Source organism: Felis catus, chromosome F2 (genome assembly GCF_018350175.1).
Source record: "Felis catus isolate Fca126 chromosome F2, F.catus_Fca126_mat1.0, whole genome shotgun sequence".
Taxonomy (NCBI): domain Eukaryota; kingdom Metazoa; phylum Chordata; class Mammalia; order Carnivora; family Felidae; genus Felis; species Felis catus.
The window spans coordinates 20,803,432-20,819,966 of NC_058385.1; the positions used below are offsets into that span (position 1 = coordinate 20,803,432).

The 16,535-nt window shown below is 40.2% G+C and overlaps 1 protein-coding gene across 1 annotated transcript in view; it reads right to left on the reverse strand.

Moving 5' to 3' along the window:
• LACTB2 (lactamase beta 2) overlaps positions 1-16,535 on the reverse strand; it is a 32,199-nt gene that overhangs the window by 5,513 nt on the left and 10,151 nt on the right. The window contains exons 2-4 of the mRNA XM_003999877.6: positions 13,769-13,932; positions 7,931-8,057; positions 1,491-1,669 (exon numbers count right to left, since the gene is read on the reverse strand). Of these exons, the coding sequence (XP_003999926.1) occupies positions 1,491-1,669; positions 7,931-8,057; positions 13,769-13,932 (470 nt within the window). The remainder of the gene's footprint in view (positions 1-1,490; positions 1,670-7,930; positions 8,058-13,768; positions 13,933-16,535) is intronic.

Genomic DNA, 16,535 nt, shown 5'->3' on the forward strand with positions numbered 1-16,535 from the left:
CACAGTAAAACTTTAAGCATCTTATGTATAGGCTAGTCATTCAGAAATGCTGACAACCCCGATTAAGTTATAGTAAAAGTTTTTTTTTAAGTTTTTAAAGTTTTTTTTTTTTTTTTAACATTTCTTTATTTTGAGAAAGAGAGAGCACGAGTGGGGGGAGGGCAGAGAATCCAAGCCGGCTCCATGCTATTGGCGCAGAGCTTGGACGTGGGGCTCGAACTGAGATGAAACCAAGAGCCAGATGCTTACCTGCATGAGCCAACCGGGTGCCCCTAAGTCATATTGAAATTTAGTTGCTCTTTCAGATAGTGCAAATTATGTATGACCCAAGTCTGCAAGAGGGATGTTTAAAATACTTGAGAACAAATTCAGCAGACTAACCTGTTACCATATACAGAGCATGGGCTTTGGTTGGAATATTGACTATCACTTACTAGTTGCGTGGCCATCAGAAGTCTGAATCCCTGAGCTTGTTTCTTCAGCCATGCAATGAAGATCCCACAACCTGCTTCACTGGGTTTTTGTGAGGACAACACTGTAAAGGTCCCTGCACAGTACCTGAGAGGTAGCAGGCCTTAATATATAGTAGCTATGGTTACAGAACGTTTTTTAGTTCCTGCTATGCCAGTAGGCCAGTTCACTGGAGTCACTAAAGCAAACACTCTACGAACCTTTACCAAGGCAGCCTCTCATTAGTTTTACTCCAATGTGAGTACATCAAACATGTGCTCTCTTCTCTTTAAAAACAGCTGTCAGCTTCCATTCCTCTTAGGTCATAATAAATCCAAATGCCCAGCTCCACTATGTTTCCTATCCCCTCAGCAGTAGAAACTCATGAAAGAATATAAGGGGATTGAGGACACTGTAATTACAAGTCTCTCCATGGCTCTCTGGTTAGGAACAAGTTGGAAGGACTTAAACAATTAGGTAACCTCGTTTCTTTTTCCTTCTGGGCCCTCTTGTCCAGTCCTATGTCTTTCTTCACTTTTAGGATAAAAGGGAGGTTCATATTGAAGAGCAATGCCGTGACAGCTGAGATACTAAAACAGGCTTCTTTTTCTGGAGAAGTGAAATGAATACACAATTTTACAGTTGACATGGAAGCTACTGATATTTCAATAGTGTGAGTTAAAGAAACTAGAGCTCAGAGTTCACTGCTAAAATGCAGTCTACAACAGAAACCAAATTGACAGAAGTGAAGACAGTTTGTGGAATGAAAATGTAAATTTATTTCCTTTGTTTAACAGTTCTATTAATAGCTGTGTAGATATTAAAAAATAACCCTTATATCTTTATATAAAGTTATTAATATTACTCTCAGCCTTTTTAATTGCATGTCTTGATAAGACCTGGCGGGGGGGGGGGTGATTTAAAGAAGCACTGTCTATCTCTTCAAGCCCTGAAAACATAAATACACATACAGACAAACCAAAATGAACCTTCTCCATCATGTCACACACGTGGATCGCTACATGTAAGAAACTACCCACCTGGATATATAATATCAGCTTTGACTTTCAACAGTTCTTTTAGGGAATTCATATAATCATAAAGGTCCTCAAATACAGTTGTTCCTTCTCCTAGGATGCAATCTCCAGAAAAGAGAGCATTTTCCTCTTCTAAAAGTAGAGCCATATGATCATCAGTGTGGCCAGGTGTGTGTATAACTCTAGTTAAAAGACAAAGAAGAAATAGTAACAATTATAGACTCTGAGGCTTAGAAGAAATTTTGAGAAGTAAATTATTCTCTGTCCTCATCTCAGTAAGACACAAATAAATGATGTTAACCTGTTAGAAAGCTCCTTTAAAAATTTTTTTAAAATGTTTTTATTTTTGAGAGGGAGCGAGAGAGAGAGCATGTGCGAGAGAGAGTGCACGAGCGAGCACGAGTGGGGAAGGGGCAGAGAGAGAGGGAGATACAGAATCTGAAGCAGCTCCAGGCTCTGAGCTGTCTGCACAGAGTCCAATGTGGGGCTTGAACTCATGAACCACGAGATTGTGAGCTGAGCCGAAGTTGGAGGCTTAACCAGTGGAGCCACCCAGGCGCCTTGGGAAAAAAACCAAAAAACAAAAAAAAGTCCTTTTTTTTCTTGTGGCCCATTGAAAATTATCACCAGAAAATTCTCTCCTTTAAATCAAATTTCTCATTCTGAAGTGCAAACTCAATACTTTCCCACCTTTTTCTCAATAATAAGCATGCACTGATTACAACAAATTTTGAAAAGAGAAAGGAAAATACTTAAAGGAGACAACAATTCACAATCATTGCACTACTCAAAGACAGTGCTTTTATTATTTAAAAACAATTTTTTTCAATTTCCTTTGCATATGTTTATTTTACAATATACTTTATGGCAAGACTATGAGAAAAAAGCACTTTCGTGAGTTGCTGGTGGGAGAGCAAAACGGTAAAGCCCACAATGAAGGGAATTTGGCATTTTCTAGCAAAATTACATAACCCTTTGACCCATCGCTCCCACTGCTAGAAGTTTACCCTGAAGATATACCTTCACAAAAACAAAAAATATATACAAGTTATTCATCACGCTATTTATAAAAACAAAGTATTAGGAACAACCCCATACCCATCCATAGGACACTGTGGTCACATTGTGGTACATCCACACAATGGAATATATGCAGCAGCCATCAAAAAAAATGATGAAACTCTCTATGAACTGATATTGAGTAATCCGCAGGATATACGGTCAAGTGATAAAAAAAAAAAGAGAGAGCAAAGCGTGGTTCTTTTCATGCTTTGCTTTGTTGCTGGTGCAGGCTGCGAAGTCTACTTGGCGTCGCACCCCGGTCTTTCAGGCCATGCGCGGTGGGCCTCAGGACGAGGTGGCTGGTGTGGTTCTGGGAGCCTGCGGGTGCGTGTCTGGCCTGGCGTTTGGACCCCGGAGACACACAGGCAGCTGTACTCCGGCACCCCGCACTGCCCTGATGAGAGCGCGTGGCCCTGGGCCAGCCCCTAACATCAACTTTGCTGAATGTGCCACGAAGCAGATCCTTGACCTCCCTCCGCCTACAGACCCCTCACAGTTGGGTAAGCTCTCCCCCTGCCCTGTCTCCACTTGGCCTTATCACCAAGCACCTTTTCCACACAGCCATCCAGACTGAGGAAGACCTGGAAATTTCAGGGCCACGGGAGCCACAGCCACAGACCCAGCAGTAAGCACGGAAGCGCCCAGAAGGCTGGGATAATGCTGGTGGCATGCATCACCACGGGACCGACTTTGACAAGTATCATCCAGCTTGTTTTGGGAAAGTTGATATGAGGCATCACGACAGAGGAACCGGGGCTTCTGCCCAACCGTCAACCTTGATAAACTGTGGACTGTGGCCAGTGGGCAGACACGTGTACATGCTGCCAAGAATAAGACTGGCGTGGTGTGATCGGGGTACTACAAAGTTTTGGGGAAGGGAAAATTCCCCCAGACAGCCTGTCACCTTGAAGACACAATGACAGTGGGAGAGCTGAGCAGAAGATTAAGGGTGTGAGTGTGTGTGTGTGGCGGGGGGGGGGGGGGGGGGGGGGGGCTGTGTCCTGGTAGCTTGAAGCCATGTGGAGGGAGGTTCATTAAAGGCTAACAGATGCTTTTCTCTTAAAAACAAAGTGTGCAAGAGTGTTGATAATTGCTCTTTTGTATAGAAAGTTAGGGAAATGAAAATGTATCTATTTCCTTATTTTTGTAAAAAGAAAAGAAGGATAAATAAAAAAATGAATGAATGTAGTTGCCTATAGGGGTAGGCAGGTAGGATGTAGGGAACAAAGATACAAGCAAGAAGTCTCTGATAGTAACTTTTTATTGGTTTTAACTTTTAAGCTAATATATTCTAAACATGAAACTAAATAAAAGGCGAAAGAAAACGTTAACATTGAATACAGAAAGAAGCCAATCTTACTATGCACCAGATAGATAACAGCCATACTAATGTTAACTCCAGTAACTCTTAAGTACTAAGATTATACATCCTTAATAGAATATATCCCAAGATTAAAAGAACTGGAAGGATTTTGAACTTGGCTTAATAGGTTTATTTTTGGCAGTGTGAAGGTTACCGTGTTTCTGAGATTATTTTGTGTTTATTGTATCATAGTATAAACGAGTAAGTAAATTGATGTTGAGAAGCAAGGTTTTTACTGTGGGATAAGGAAGAAATATATATGAATGAGGGAATTAAGGTTTTGGGTTGTTTCTCATCTGAACTGAGGAATCATTATGAATTCATTTTTTTTTTTTCTAGCTCCATGAAAGGCCCAGAAGCACACCTCACACTTAGTTCTTTGTTTCTAAATACTATTTCCCACTTAATGAAGTCAGGGTTCTTGAAGACATGGCTGGCTCCAGGTCTGGGGCAGGGAAAGTAAAAAGTGATACGGAGACATCTCTTTTGTCTGGTTCAATGTTACATGAAAATAATTCCGGGAGGCGTATTTTCACAGCTATAAACATGTGTGGGTTGTCTGATATCTTATGGACAATCTTATGAACAATCACACATCCAATGCATTTATAAACAGAACCCCAATCTTTTTTTTTTTTTTTAATCTACAAAAATTGATCAGGAGAAGCACTCTTTTTCAGAGTCTGCGGACTGTCTTATCTGTCACTGTGCTTGCAATGCGTCCTTTCTTTTTCCCTCCCATTCCCTACTCCTGAACTCAGTAATGGTTTTCTTTGATAACCAAGGCAATAAGATTTCTTAATTAGGGGATCAGAAATTCCAGTTCTCCAGTCACCTGGGCAGCAAATGCTTTAATCTGCATAAAAACGGTATTAAAATTCACTTCACATAGGCAGGGGGAGGAAAGGAGATGACATCAGAGGTGCTTTGCCACAGATCAGAGGGACTGCAGCTGTGGCCTTCCCATTCATCAGGTGCCACATTTATCTAGTTCTGCCACTTGTGTGATACAGCAGACTTTATAAGGACGGCTCTCTTAAAAGATTTAGAACAGGTAACAAAAGCTGCCAGACTGACTTGTCTTTGAGAAATTGAATTTAGGTCACTAGAAAATTCTTGAAGGTTATATTCAGAATCAAATCCTACTGAAACACCTGCTTTCTTCTTTTTCACTAAAGGGTTCTTGGTGGGTATTGTCTCTATCTCTATTGTATTTCTCCCCCCAAATTGGCAAGTAGACCAGATCAACTGGACATGAAGTACTTGAGGACTTAAGTAGATTTTAATCTTCTGTTTATGGAACTTTTGCTTAACGAATCTTCTCGTTAACATTTAAAACAACTGGGTTTTACTAACTTTATTAAAGATGGAAATTGGAAACCATGTCATCAATAAACTAAATGTTTTATTCAAATTCTAGTATAATTTGGGGCGCCTGGGTGGCTCAGTCGGTTGAGCGTCCGACTTCAGCTCAGGTCATGATCTCACAGTCTGTGAATTCGAGCCCTGCGTCAGGCTCTGTGCTGACAGCTCAGAGCCTGGAGCCTGCTTCCGGATTCTGTGTCTCCCTCTCTCTGCTCCTTCCCCACTTGTGCTCTGCCTCTCTCTCTCTCAAAAATAAATAAACATTAAAAAAAAAAGAGAATCAAACTTTGGTATAATTAGATTTTTGTGCAAAGGTTATTTACTAAGTCATTTTTAAAAAGCGTGTCTACTTTTTTTGATTCTTTTCATTTACCTCCCAAATCTTAAAATAGATTCCCATAATTCATCTTAATCAGAATTCAGTGAAAAATTAAATGCAGTTCAGATAATATCGAGGGCTTTGGCATCAATTCACCCCATGAATCTAAGATCACATTCAAATGAGGGGGAGGCAGTGACACGAAGCACGCACATGAGAGGCTTTAGGGCACTGATACTGTCATCACTTGATCCAGTGCTGCTCACATGGTTTGTCCAGTTTGTAATAATTCACCATGTTGCGCACTGATGATATGTACACTTTTCTTTTTGTATACTTTAATAAAAAGCTTAAAAAGATATGGTCTGTTCATGGCAGATGGGTGGTAATTAGTTACCTGGGACCAAATGTTCTCAATCTGCAAATTAGGTATAAATCTAATATCCATGATTCTGTAATAACTAATAAACCAGTACCATGGTTCCCAAGCCTTTGAGACAGACCCTTACTGTGTGATGGGGGAAATTCATCATTGCTGAGAACACTCCCTGAAGAAGTAGTAATGTAATGTTTATTATCCTTAGGTATCATGAACAAATTATAGGAGATACTACCGTATTTCCAACAAGAACATTTTTAGAAAATTGCCCATAAATTTATGGTTTATGAATTAAATTTATAAATCAATGGCATGGTAGGAAAAAGGGAACACTGGTTTGAAAGAGGGCACGGATACCTAGTTCTTCATCTTCTCTTTTTCATTCATCTGTTCATCTATTTCCCTCTTTGTAGGTATTTACTATGTGTTGGTAAATATTCCATGCCTTCTATGTGCCAGGGACTGAGGATCTGAAGATGAATCTGGTATCTGCCTTGTGTCAGAGAATAGCTAGCTTATCATCAAACCTTTCTTCTTTTTCCTGGGCATGAATTTAAACTCCATTTTTCCAGCCTCCCTGCAGTCAGCAGTGGCCCACCATGACTGAATTTACAGCCGATGTAACAAAAGGTCTGGTTTGTGAAAGCCTCCCATGAAAGATCCCTTCCATGCTCCTTCTCTACAACCCAATGGATTGACTGAGGTGAACAAGGTGACCTTGAAAACCAACTATTGAGGATGGTGGAGTCGTAAGATGAAAGGTATCCGAAACATTATTTGCAGGGGCAGGGGGCACTGGATAATCAGGAAGCTTTTCTGGACTTTATGTGACTGGGAAGAAAACTTAATTCATGTATGAACCATCATACATTTTGGGATTGGTTTATTACAGCAACTGTCATTAACTAACACTGTGAACCTAAGGGGTTTATTACCGTTTAAGGAAATACCTACTCACACACACACAAATTACAATACAACTCAATAATTACTATAATAAAATACAAGTTATATGAAAGTTAGAGGAAGGAGCAGTTAATTCTGCCTGGGTAAGTAACATGTGAACTGAAGTTGGAATATTTGGATACGGTTAATTGTGTTTACAAGGAAGTGGTAGAATTCAGGCCAGGAAAGTGGTTTGGGGCCAGACAGTGACATGGTAAGGAAAATGAACATGATCTTGTATGCAGTTGAGAGTTATTCAAGGTTTCAAGTGACATGGGGTGTGAAGGGTAGATTGAAAAGGGGAGCCTGGAGACAGAAATATTAAGCAAGAAGCAGTGGTGGTGGACACAAAGAAAAGGGGACAGAATAGACAAATATTTTTAAGGTAAAAACTAACCTCATTAGATGTGGTGGGTGGGGAAAGGGGGAGCGATAAAGGTGAAGTAGAGCCAGCTTTCATCTTAGAAGAAAAATTAAAATCTTATGTGCTGAGAGCAATAGGTATTCTGAAGTCGGAAAGCAAGTCGATCATGGGGGACAGAGGAGAACCATCAGTAGTTCGGTTTTTAAACTACTGAGTTTGAAACAACTCTTCAATCTCACTTAGGTTATGGGAGATTATGGGTCTGGCCTAAAATGTATTTACTTTAGGTACGGATCATCTTTTGGAACTGACGGCATGAGAAGGTCCTTAATTTGACTGAGAGCTCTAAACCACCCTGGCAGGAAATGCTGATCTATTTTTTTAATTTAAATTTTATTAAAAAATGGTAATCCTATAATTCAAACAAATTAATTTTAAAAGAGTAGATAGAGTGAAAAGTCTCTTCCCCTATTTCTCAAGCAACTGGTTTTTCTTCCCAGAGTAACCAATGTTATCAGATCTTTTATATCCTTCTTGAGATACTCTTCACTCTTATAAGCAAATATGCAGAAATCTTCCCCTATTTACTTTTTATAAGACATACATAACCTCCTCCCCCTTCCCTGGCTAAAGGATGTTTACTGACCTGAGAGTGGCACCCTCAGTTTTAATCATGTCTCCATCTTGCAGATAAACATATTGTTGCTTTCCATCTCCTATAATTTCTTCTCTTGGAGGGTTCCGTGGGAGTTTTTTAATGCAATAGGCAGTGTCTAGTAACAAAACATGTAAAATAGATTAAGTCATACTTTCAATGACAATTCAGCCTTTTAAGAGATCAGCTTTCATAGAACTAACACTGTGCATGACGGCAAAAAATACTAACATTAAGAGAGAGACAAGAGGAAATGATGGGTTATAGCAGCGTTACCTCTGGAATAGTATTTTTTCTATCCCAACAAAAGAGCTTTTTATTCTTTCATGTGCTTCTAGGTCTACATAAATGCCCTTGAGATTTTCTAGTCACCCTTATTTTATACAAAAGTTTGAAAGTAGTTCTTCATAATCTCAGCTAGTTTTGCTAGCAAGATGGGTGTTGAAGAGGCAGTAATACAGTACCTGAGAATTTTCTTTCTATCTAGGTCTTAACATAGAGTAGAAGTAGTCATGGCATCATGGCAGTACTTAATAATAAAAGGATGAGAGCACAGTGTTCTTTCTGTGAATGTTGAACGGAAGCCTCAAACCCGGGGCTAAGATATTAAATTGTTAAAATAAATTTAACCCATACTAGACCTCTCACTGACGTTAAGAAAATCAATTAACCAATCAATAGCTGAGTGTGAATTATCTAACCGGTATACTATACATAGTGAATAGAAGCACCATGACATCCAGATGCTTAAAAACTGTCACAGTTGGGGACATAAAATTTACAAACCAGAAATAATTAAAGAACTATCCTTGGTCTCATTTAATGAATACTACGTGGACAATTCAGCTCATAAATGCAACGCTAGTTAAGAGAAAGAAGAAACAATTAGGAAAAAAATTCATAGACTTGATATAACTTGAAGCGTGGCATAAAGGATGAGTAATTTGGGAAAAGGTACTGAGAAGGACTTATAGATAAGGGGAACAGCATCTGGAAAAGCACAGAGATGACCACGTGCGTCTACCAACCTGTCTAATGCAAAACACTGGCTGAGAAGCAGAGATAAAGTGGGATTAGATGCGCTCAGACCATGGAGGGCCTTATATTGCCTTTCACAGAATAGAGGAATTTAAACTTTACCGTATGTGGCCGCTGTACACTCTTTGGAAAGAAAATGAAATAATGTTAAGCCGTTGATCAATATGGCAGCTCTAGGTGGGACAATGGAGGGGAAGAGATCAGAAAGACCAGGAGGGGATGACTAGGTGTCAGAACTAAGGTGACAGCAGTGGACAACATGGAGAAGAAGACATTCAGGGAAACACTGACAAGGCACAGAAATCAGGCTAGAACGGAAGAGAAAAGAGATAGAAATACTGCAAATGTAATAAAAATAAAACAACTGGGACCAGACCTTCCCTCTCCAGCCCCAAACTCCACTATTTTGTATCTTGGAGGCTGAAGCAAAAAATAATATGCTATTCTGGGAACTGGCATTACATAATAAGGCTGTCTTCATTCTGGAGTGAGATGGGGAGGTTTTTTGGTATGTGTTTATTTTTAATCTGTATAATTTTGTCTTTCAGTAGAGAAGTAGAGGTATTACATTTCTTCTGGTTATGAGACCTTTGGTACACAATCCTTCCCAAAAAATCACCGTTATCTCAAAATTATAAAACAAATGTACAATAACTTTGTGTTAGTTTTTAAAGTTACGTGCAAATATGAAAACACATGTCCTCCTCAAATTAACAATCTATATAGGCAGGATGGAGAAGGGCATGCTGAAAGCAATCATATAATAATAATTGTATTTAATAAAAGCTTATTGAGAGATAATTCAATAGTATAAAATTCATCCTTTTAAAGTGTACAGTTCAGTGTCCTTAAAGTATATCCAGGGGTGCCTGGGTGGCTAAGTTGGTTAAGCATCTGACTCTTGGTTTCAGTTCAGGTCATGATCTCACACAGTTGGTGGCTTTGAGCCCCGCATCTGGTTCTGCACTGATAGTGCGGAGCCTGCTTAGGATTCTTTCTCTCTCCCTCTCGCTCAAGATAAATAAACTAAAAAAAAAAAAAAAAAAAAAAAAAAGTATATCCAAAGAGCTGTATAACTCTCTCCACTATCTAATTTTATAATGTTTTCAAAATCCCTCAAAGAAACCCTTTACCCAACTGTAGTCACTCCCTATTCTCTCCTTCTTCCAGCCCCTGGCAACCACTTACCTACTTTCTGTCTCAATCATATAATTATTATTTTTTTTTTTTAATTTTTTTTTTCAACGTTTATTTTATTTTTGGGACAGAGAGAGACAGAGCATGAACGGGGGAGGGGCAGAGAGAGAGGGAGACACAGAATCGGAAACAGGCTCCAGGCTCTGAGCCATCAGCCCAGAGCCCGACGCGGGGCTCGAACTCACGGACCGCGAGATCGTGACCTGGCTGAAGTCGGACGCTTAACCGACTGCGCCACCCAGGCGCCCCAATCATATAATTATTTTAACAGGGAGAAGCCCTCAGTCATTTGTTAAGGTTCGAATAACGGTTTATAACATCATTGTTAATGCTAATTACTGAAGCTGATACAAGTGATATTGTTTATAATACCTTCTAATGAGAATACATTCTAATTGAATGGCATAGAAGCAAACATTTGACTCTTAAGACTGGGATGGGAAATAAACGGCAAAGACCCAGCTTTAGCTGCAAAATAACAGCTATCAGATTACAAAATATATTTTGTAAGATTTACTTAAAAATAAGCCAAAATATTGGGGCAGCCTGGGGCTATATACTTCTCATGTCTAGTAAAATTCTCGTTTCCTGCCAGCTACTGGGAGTTCCTAAATTATACACTGATTGTATATTAAACGTTTGAAAGCAGGATGCTTCGAAGTTACTGTATCTTCTCACAGAAGTCTTTTTTTTTTCTTAAAATTTTTAAATGTTTATTTTTGAGAGAGAGAGAGCAAGCAGGGGAGGGGCGGAGAGAAAGAGAGACACGGAATCCAAAGTAGGCTCCAGGCTCCAAACTGTCAGCCCAGAGCCTGATGTGGGGCTCAAACCCACAAACCCACATGAGATCATAACCTAAGCCGAAGTAAGACATTTAACCAACTGAGCCACCCAGGCACCTGGTCACAGAAGTCTTATAAATGGCATTCATAATTTAGGTGTGGCCTGTAAAACCACAGGTTGTTAGCATCATAAAGCAGTTGAAAAATTTCTGCCATCTGATAGTTAACAAAAATAGTAAAATGATATGGAGCAAAGAAAGTAATAAAATAAAATGGAACAAGAATGCCAGTAATTAAGGATTTAGAGAATGAAGAAATACATGGGACTCTTGCGGGGAGATTCTGAAAGGTACCTCTGTATGATTTCAGTGCTGAGCAACTCAAGGTCTGTATTCAGTTGGTCTAGCTTCAATAAAGTTCAGAATGAAAGTCAACAAGTTACTTCTCAAAATATTAAAATTTTAGTGGCTATAGAGCAGTGTCAATTTTTTTTCTTTATTTTGGGGCTTGAACTCACGACCCTGACATCATGACCTGAGCCACCCAGGTGCCCCTTCTCAATTTTCTTTAAATCAACCTAATAGGTAATCTATTATACAAATATTCATTATTTTATATGGAACCCAAAACTTTTAATTTTTAATTTAAAGAAATAGGTCAAATGTCCATTGGCAGGTGAATGGATAAACAAATCATGGTATAGTCCCACCATGGATTACCACTAGGCAATAAGGAACAAACTACTGATATATGAAACCTAGGTGAATCTCAAAAACAAGACGCTGTGTGAAAGAAGCCAGAGAGTGATTCTGTATGCTTCTATTATGTGACATTTTATTTATTAAAAACATTTTTTTAATGCTTATTTATTTTTGAGGGAGAGAGAGCGAGAGAGCAAAATCAGGGGAGGGGCAGAGAGAGGAGGACAGAGGATCCAAAGCGGGTCTACGCTGACAGCAGCAAGCCCGATGTGGGTCTTGAACTTGCGAACTACGAGATCATGACCTGAGCCAAAGTCAGACACTCAACAGACTGAGCCACCCAGGTGCCCCCCATTATGTGACATTTTAAACAGGCAAAACTAATCTATAGTGAAATAAAGCAGATTAATGGCTGCTGGAGGGAGACTCACTGCAGAGAGGCACCAGGGGACCTCCTTTTAGGGGCACGAGAGTGTTCTTTATCTTGACTGGATTGGTCACAAAGGTGTTTATCAAACTATACTTTTAAAATGGGCACACTTTATGTATATAAATTCAAGTTCAATGAAGTTGATTTATGAAACAGTAGGCCATAAAGATTAAAAAATTTCAAACTGACCCTCATGCTAAAAGAGTTGGCCAAAGCTAGTCAAGAACCTTCAGCATTGATTTTTAATTCACAAAATTTAATGGGTAGACAGATAAAAGAAGGGTGAGGAAAAGTGACACTGAGAGATAATGATTTCCTATGGCATACGGTCCCCTAGGATTGTAAGAAAGGAGGTAAGAGGGGGAGACTGGGTGGCTCAGTCAGTTAAGTGTCCGACTTTGGCTCAGGTCATGATCTCACTGTAAGTTCGAGTCCCTCATGGGGCTCTGTGCTGACAGCTCAGAGCCTGGAACCTGCTTTGGATTCTGTGTCTCCTTCTCTCTCTGCTCCTCCCCCACTCACACTCTGTCTCTCTCTCTCAAAAATAAATAATAAAACATCAGAAAAAAAAAAAAAAGGAGCTAAGAAGGTAACAAAGGTTGGAGCGTTTTTTAATAATGGGCCTGGTGATATTGGGTGCCCTGGCTGAAAATATCTTGGTGTCCCAAATGTAATCTCAAGCCCAAAAAAGACGACACTTAAAAATATTTAAAACATGAGTTGAATGCAGATATGCATTCCTTTTGTGAATGAATGCTCCTGACCTTCTGTCCTTCATGTGTCTTGAACTTGCCAAGCACACCCCAATTCCAGTATCTCTGCTCTTGCAATGCCTTCTGTCTGTTCAGACACGCCAGCCAGCCAGCCATACTGTATGGCTTACTCCCCCTCCCCGTCCACTCTTGATACAAACCACTGCCCTTCCGCCACTTTGGCTTCTCTCCCCTTTTACTTTACTTAGCTTTATTTTTTCTTCATGGCACCTATCGCCATCTGACCTATTATGTATTTACCATTTACCTTCCCTACTAGAATGCAGGCTTCAGGACAGCAGAGCCTTTGTGGTGTTCGCTGCTATATCCCTTGTGCCAAGAACAGTGTCTGGATATAGTGGTCACTTGGGTATTTGTTAAAGGAAGGAATGAATAAATCTGTGTGTGATGGCGAGATGGGGGAATAAAGAGAGAAACAGTAAAGTGTCAGTTCTGAATGGGTTTCAGGTACAGAGAATTATCAGTGCAATTTACCAGCATTTCAGTGTATTGCAGTAAGTGCCTTAAAGTTACAGAGGACCTGAGACCAGGTTTAGAACGTGGACAAAAACAGCAGCTCCCTGTAACACGTTTAGCACAGTGCCTGGCACACAGTAAATGCTCAATACTGGTTAGTTATTGGATCTGAAGTAGTAACTGTCACACAGACAAAATTAAAACCGACCTTCATCACTGGGCAAAGGGGAAAAATAAGCGGGATAAGAGATCTGAAGTAGGAAACAGGACTTTCCCTCTCCTCTTTTGTTAACATTGGGGCAGTATTAAAGTATATTAACTTCTAAAAGTATGACATAAATATATAAGGTACTCAGTAAATGACCAACTAGCTTACATAGTTGTGTAACTGAAATAAATTATTCTGAAAACGTACTTTTCCTCAATGAGCTCAATTAATGCTTTCTGTTTACCATTACTGATGCTTTTACAAATATCTCCTATGCCCCCGGTATGATCATGGTGCCAGTGAGTCACTACGATTTCCTGGATTGTTGTATTAAATTCAGTCAGAGCCTGCTTTAAACAGTTGATATATTCTGGAATTGCTGGTTCTCCAGTGTCAATGAGGATTCTCCTGAAAATTAAATGGAAGATAATCACACAATTGGAACAGAGAGTATCAGCATATGTCTCACATAGATAATTCATATTACATTTAAGAAACTACATAAATTGCTTGGCTTTCAACCTCCTCAAAAACCAACTAAAGGATACTTTGCCTTAACCACAGTAATCTCACTGTAAGAAAAGTTCTTTGAAAAAAACTTATAGGGGCGCCTGGGTGGCTCAGTCGGTTGAGCGTCTGACTCTTGATTCCCCCTCAGGTCATGATCTCAGGGTTGTGGGATCAAGCCCCATGTCGGGCTCTGTGCTGACTGTGGAGTCTGCTTGGGATTCTCTCTCTCCCTCTGCCTCTCTCCAGAGCCTGTGTGTGCATGCTCTCTCTTTCAAGAAGAAACAAAAAACAAAACAAAACAAAACCTATAGTTAAATGTGAGTCTGAACTTGGCAAGTTCAAGGCACAATAATATTGAATACTTACATAGCACTTAAATATGGCATTGTTCTAAGGACTTTACATATTTTAACAATTATGTTCCTTATGAAACTATTTTTTTTAATGTTTATTTTTGAGAGAGAGAGAGAGAGAGAGAGAGAGAGAGAGAGCGAGCGCATGAACAAGCGGGGGGAAAGGCAAAGGGAAAAGGGAGACACAGTATCTGAAGAAGGCTCCAGGCTTTGAGCTGTCGGCACAGGGCCCAACGTGGGGCTTGAACCCACAAACCACGAGATCATGACCTGAGGCGAAACGGGATGCCTACCCGACTAAGCCACCCAGGCCACCTCACTCCCATAAAACTATTTAAAATAGGTATTTCATGGGGTGCCTGGGTGGCTCAGTAAGTTAAGCCTCTGACTTCAGCAGCTGATGATCTCACAGTTTGTGAGTTTGAGCCTTGCATGGGGCTCTGTGCGGACAGCATGGAGCCTGGAGCCCACTTCCATTTCTACGTCTCTCGCTCTCTCTGCCCCTCTCCTGTTCACACTGTCTGTCTCTCTCTCAAAAATAAACATTAAGAAAATGTTTTAAAAATAGGTATTTCATTATTATATCCAGAAATTAAGTAACTTGCCCAAGGTTACTCTGCAAATAAATGGCCAAACCAGCATTCAAACCCAGATATTCTGGCTCCAGAATGTGCTTTTATGCACTTTCCCTTTAATGTTTATTTTTGAGAGGGAGACAGCATGAGCAGAGGAGGGGCAGAGAGAGGGGGACAGAGGATCCAAAACAGACTTTGCGCTGACAGCAGAGAGCCCGATGGGGGGCTGGAACTCATGAACTATGAGATCGTGACCTGAGCCGAAGTTGGAGGTTTAACTGACTGATCCATCCAGGTGCTCCTATCCACCCTTTGAGATCTTTTATGACATCCTCAAATGTCTCATAGATATGGAAGAATTAGATTTAACGGTATTCCTAAAGAAACCTCGTCTTCTGCACTACATAAAAACTTACACTCAAGTTTTACATTGGTTCCCTTCCACATAAAAATGAAGGTAGGAGGGAAGCATGGGGAAATGCCTGAGTTGCTTTATTTCTTGACTTAGACAACCCTGTTATATTTTTCGGCTTTGTGGTTCTGAACCTTCCTTATACTTTGTCCTTCCTCACTATTTTATGGGATGATGTTCTTTCTCCGTGAGGTTTTCCTGAACTAAAGAACCAGCTCACAAACTTCTTAATTCATGCTGCTTCACAGTAACACCTCCCTAATTTATATTGGGGGAGAGAAGATTAGTCTTAATGAAAAGTCTGAGTCATTCATTAATATAATAACTGTATGAATTATCTACTATATGCCATGCCTTTCTTACAAGACAAAAAATCCCGTTTATACTAGTGGAGGGTGGGAAGAGCTATGAAAACAAACAGTAACAGTTGACAGATAAACAGTTCAGCATTCTGCAGAACATTAATATGGGGTAAATGACAGGAAGAAACCGTATGGCTCTTTTATATTGGATGGCTTGTTTCCCTAACCCTATTCCCAGAGACCCAATAAAAACAAACTGTCTGCTTGCAGGATTGGGGTGTTTCTGTGTGTGTGTGTGGGGGGGCATGAATGGCCTTGTGGTCCACAGCCTTTTATCTACACCTTAAGTTCCATGGAGCAGTGGCCATACTTCACAAGTACATAGTATTCTAACTGTCCCTTCTGGAGACAGGGAACTAGATGGTTATATTGGCCCAAGAATGCATTACGAGGTCCTGTAGGCAGTGGAAATGTAAGGAGGAGATGGTTAAAAAACATTGACACAATCAGCAGGATTTTTTTTTTTTTTTTTGAGGGAGACAGAGTGAGCATGCACGCACATCTGTGCGTGCATGTGGTGGGGAGGGGCAAAGAGAGAGGCAGAGAATCTTAAGCAGGCTTCATGTTCAGTGCAGAGCCCAACTTGTGCTTGCTCTTACGACCATGAGATTGTGGCCTGAGCTGAAATCCACAGTTGGACACTTAACCAGCTGAGCCACCTGGGCACCTCAACAGGATTTTTTTTTTTAAACAACTGGAGTTGGAAGGGAAAGGAAAGAGTTGACGATTCTGTGGTTTCTAGGTGAGATGACTGGTACGTCATTAACCAGGACTGTAAACACTGGAGGGAACAAATGTG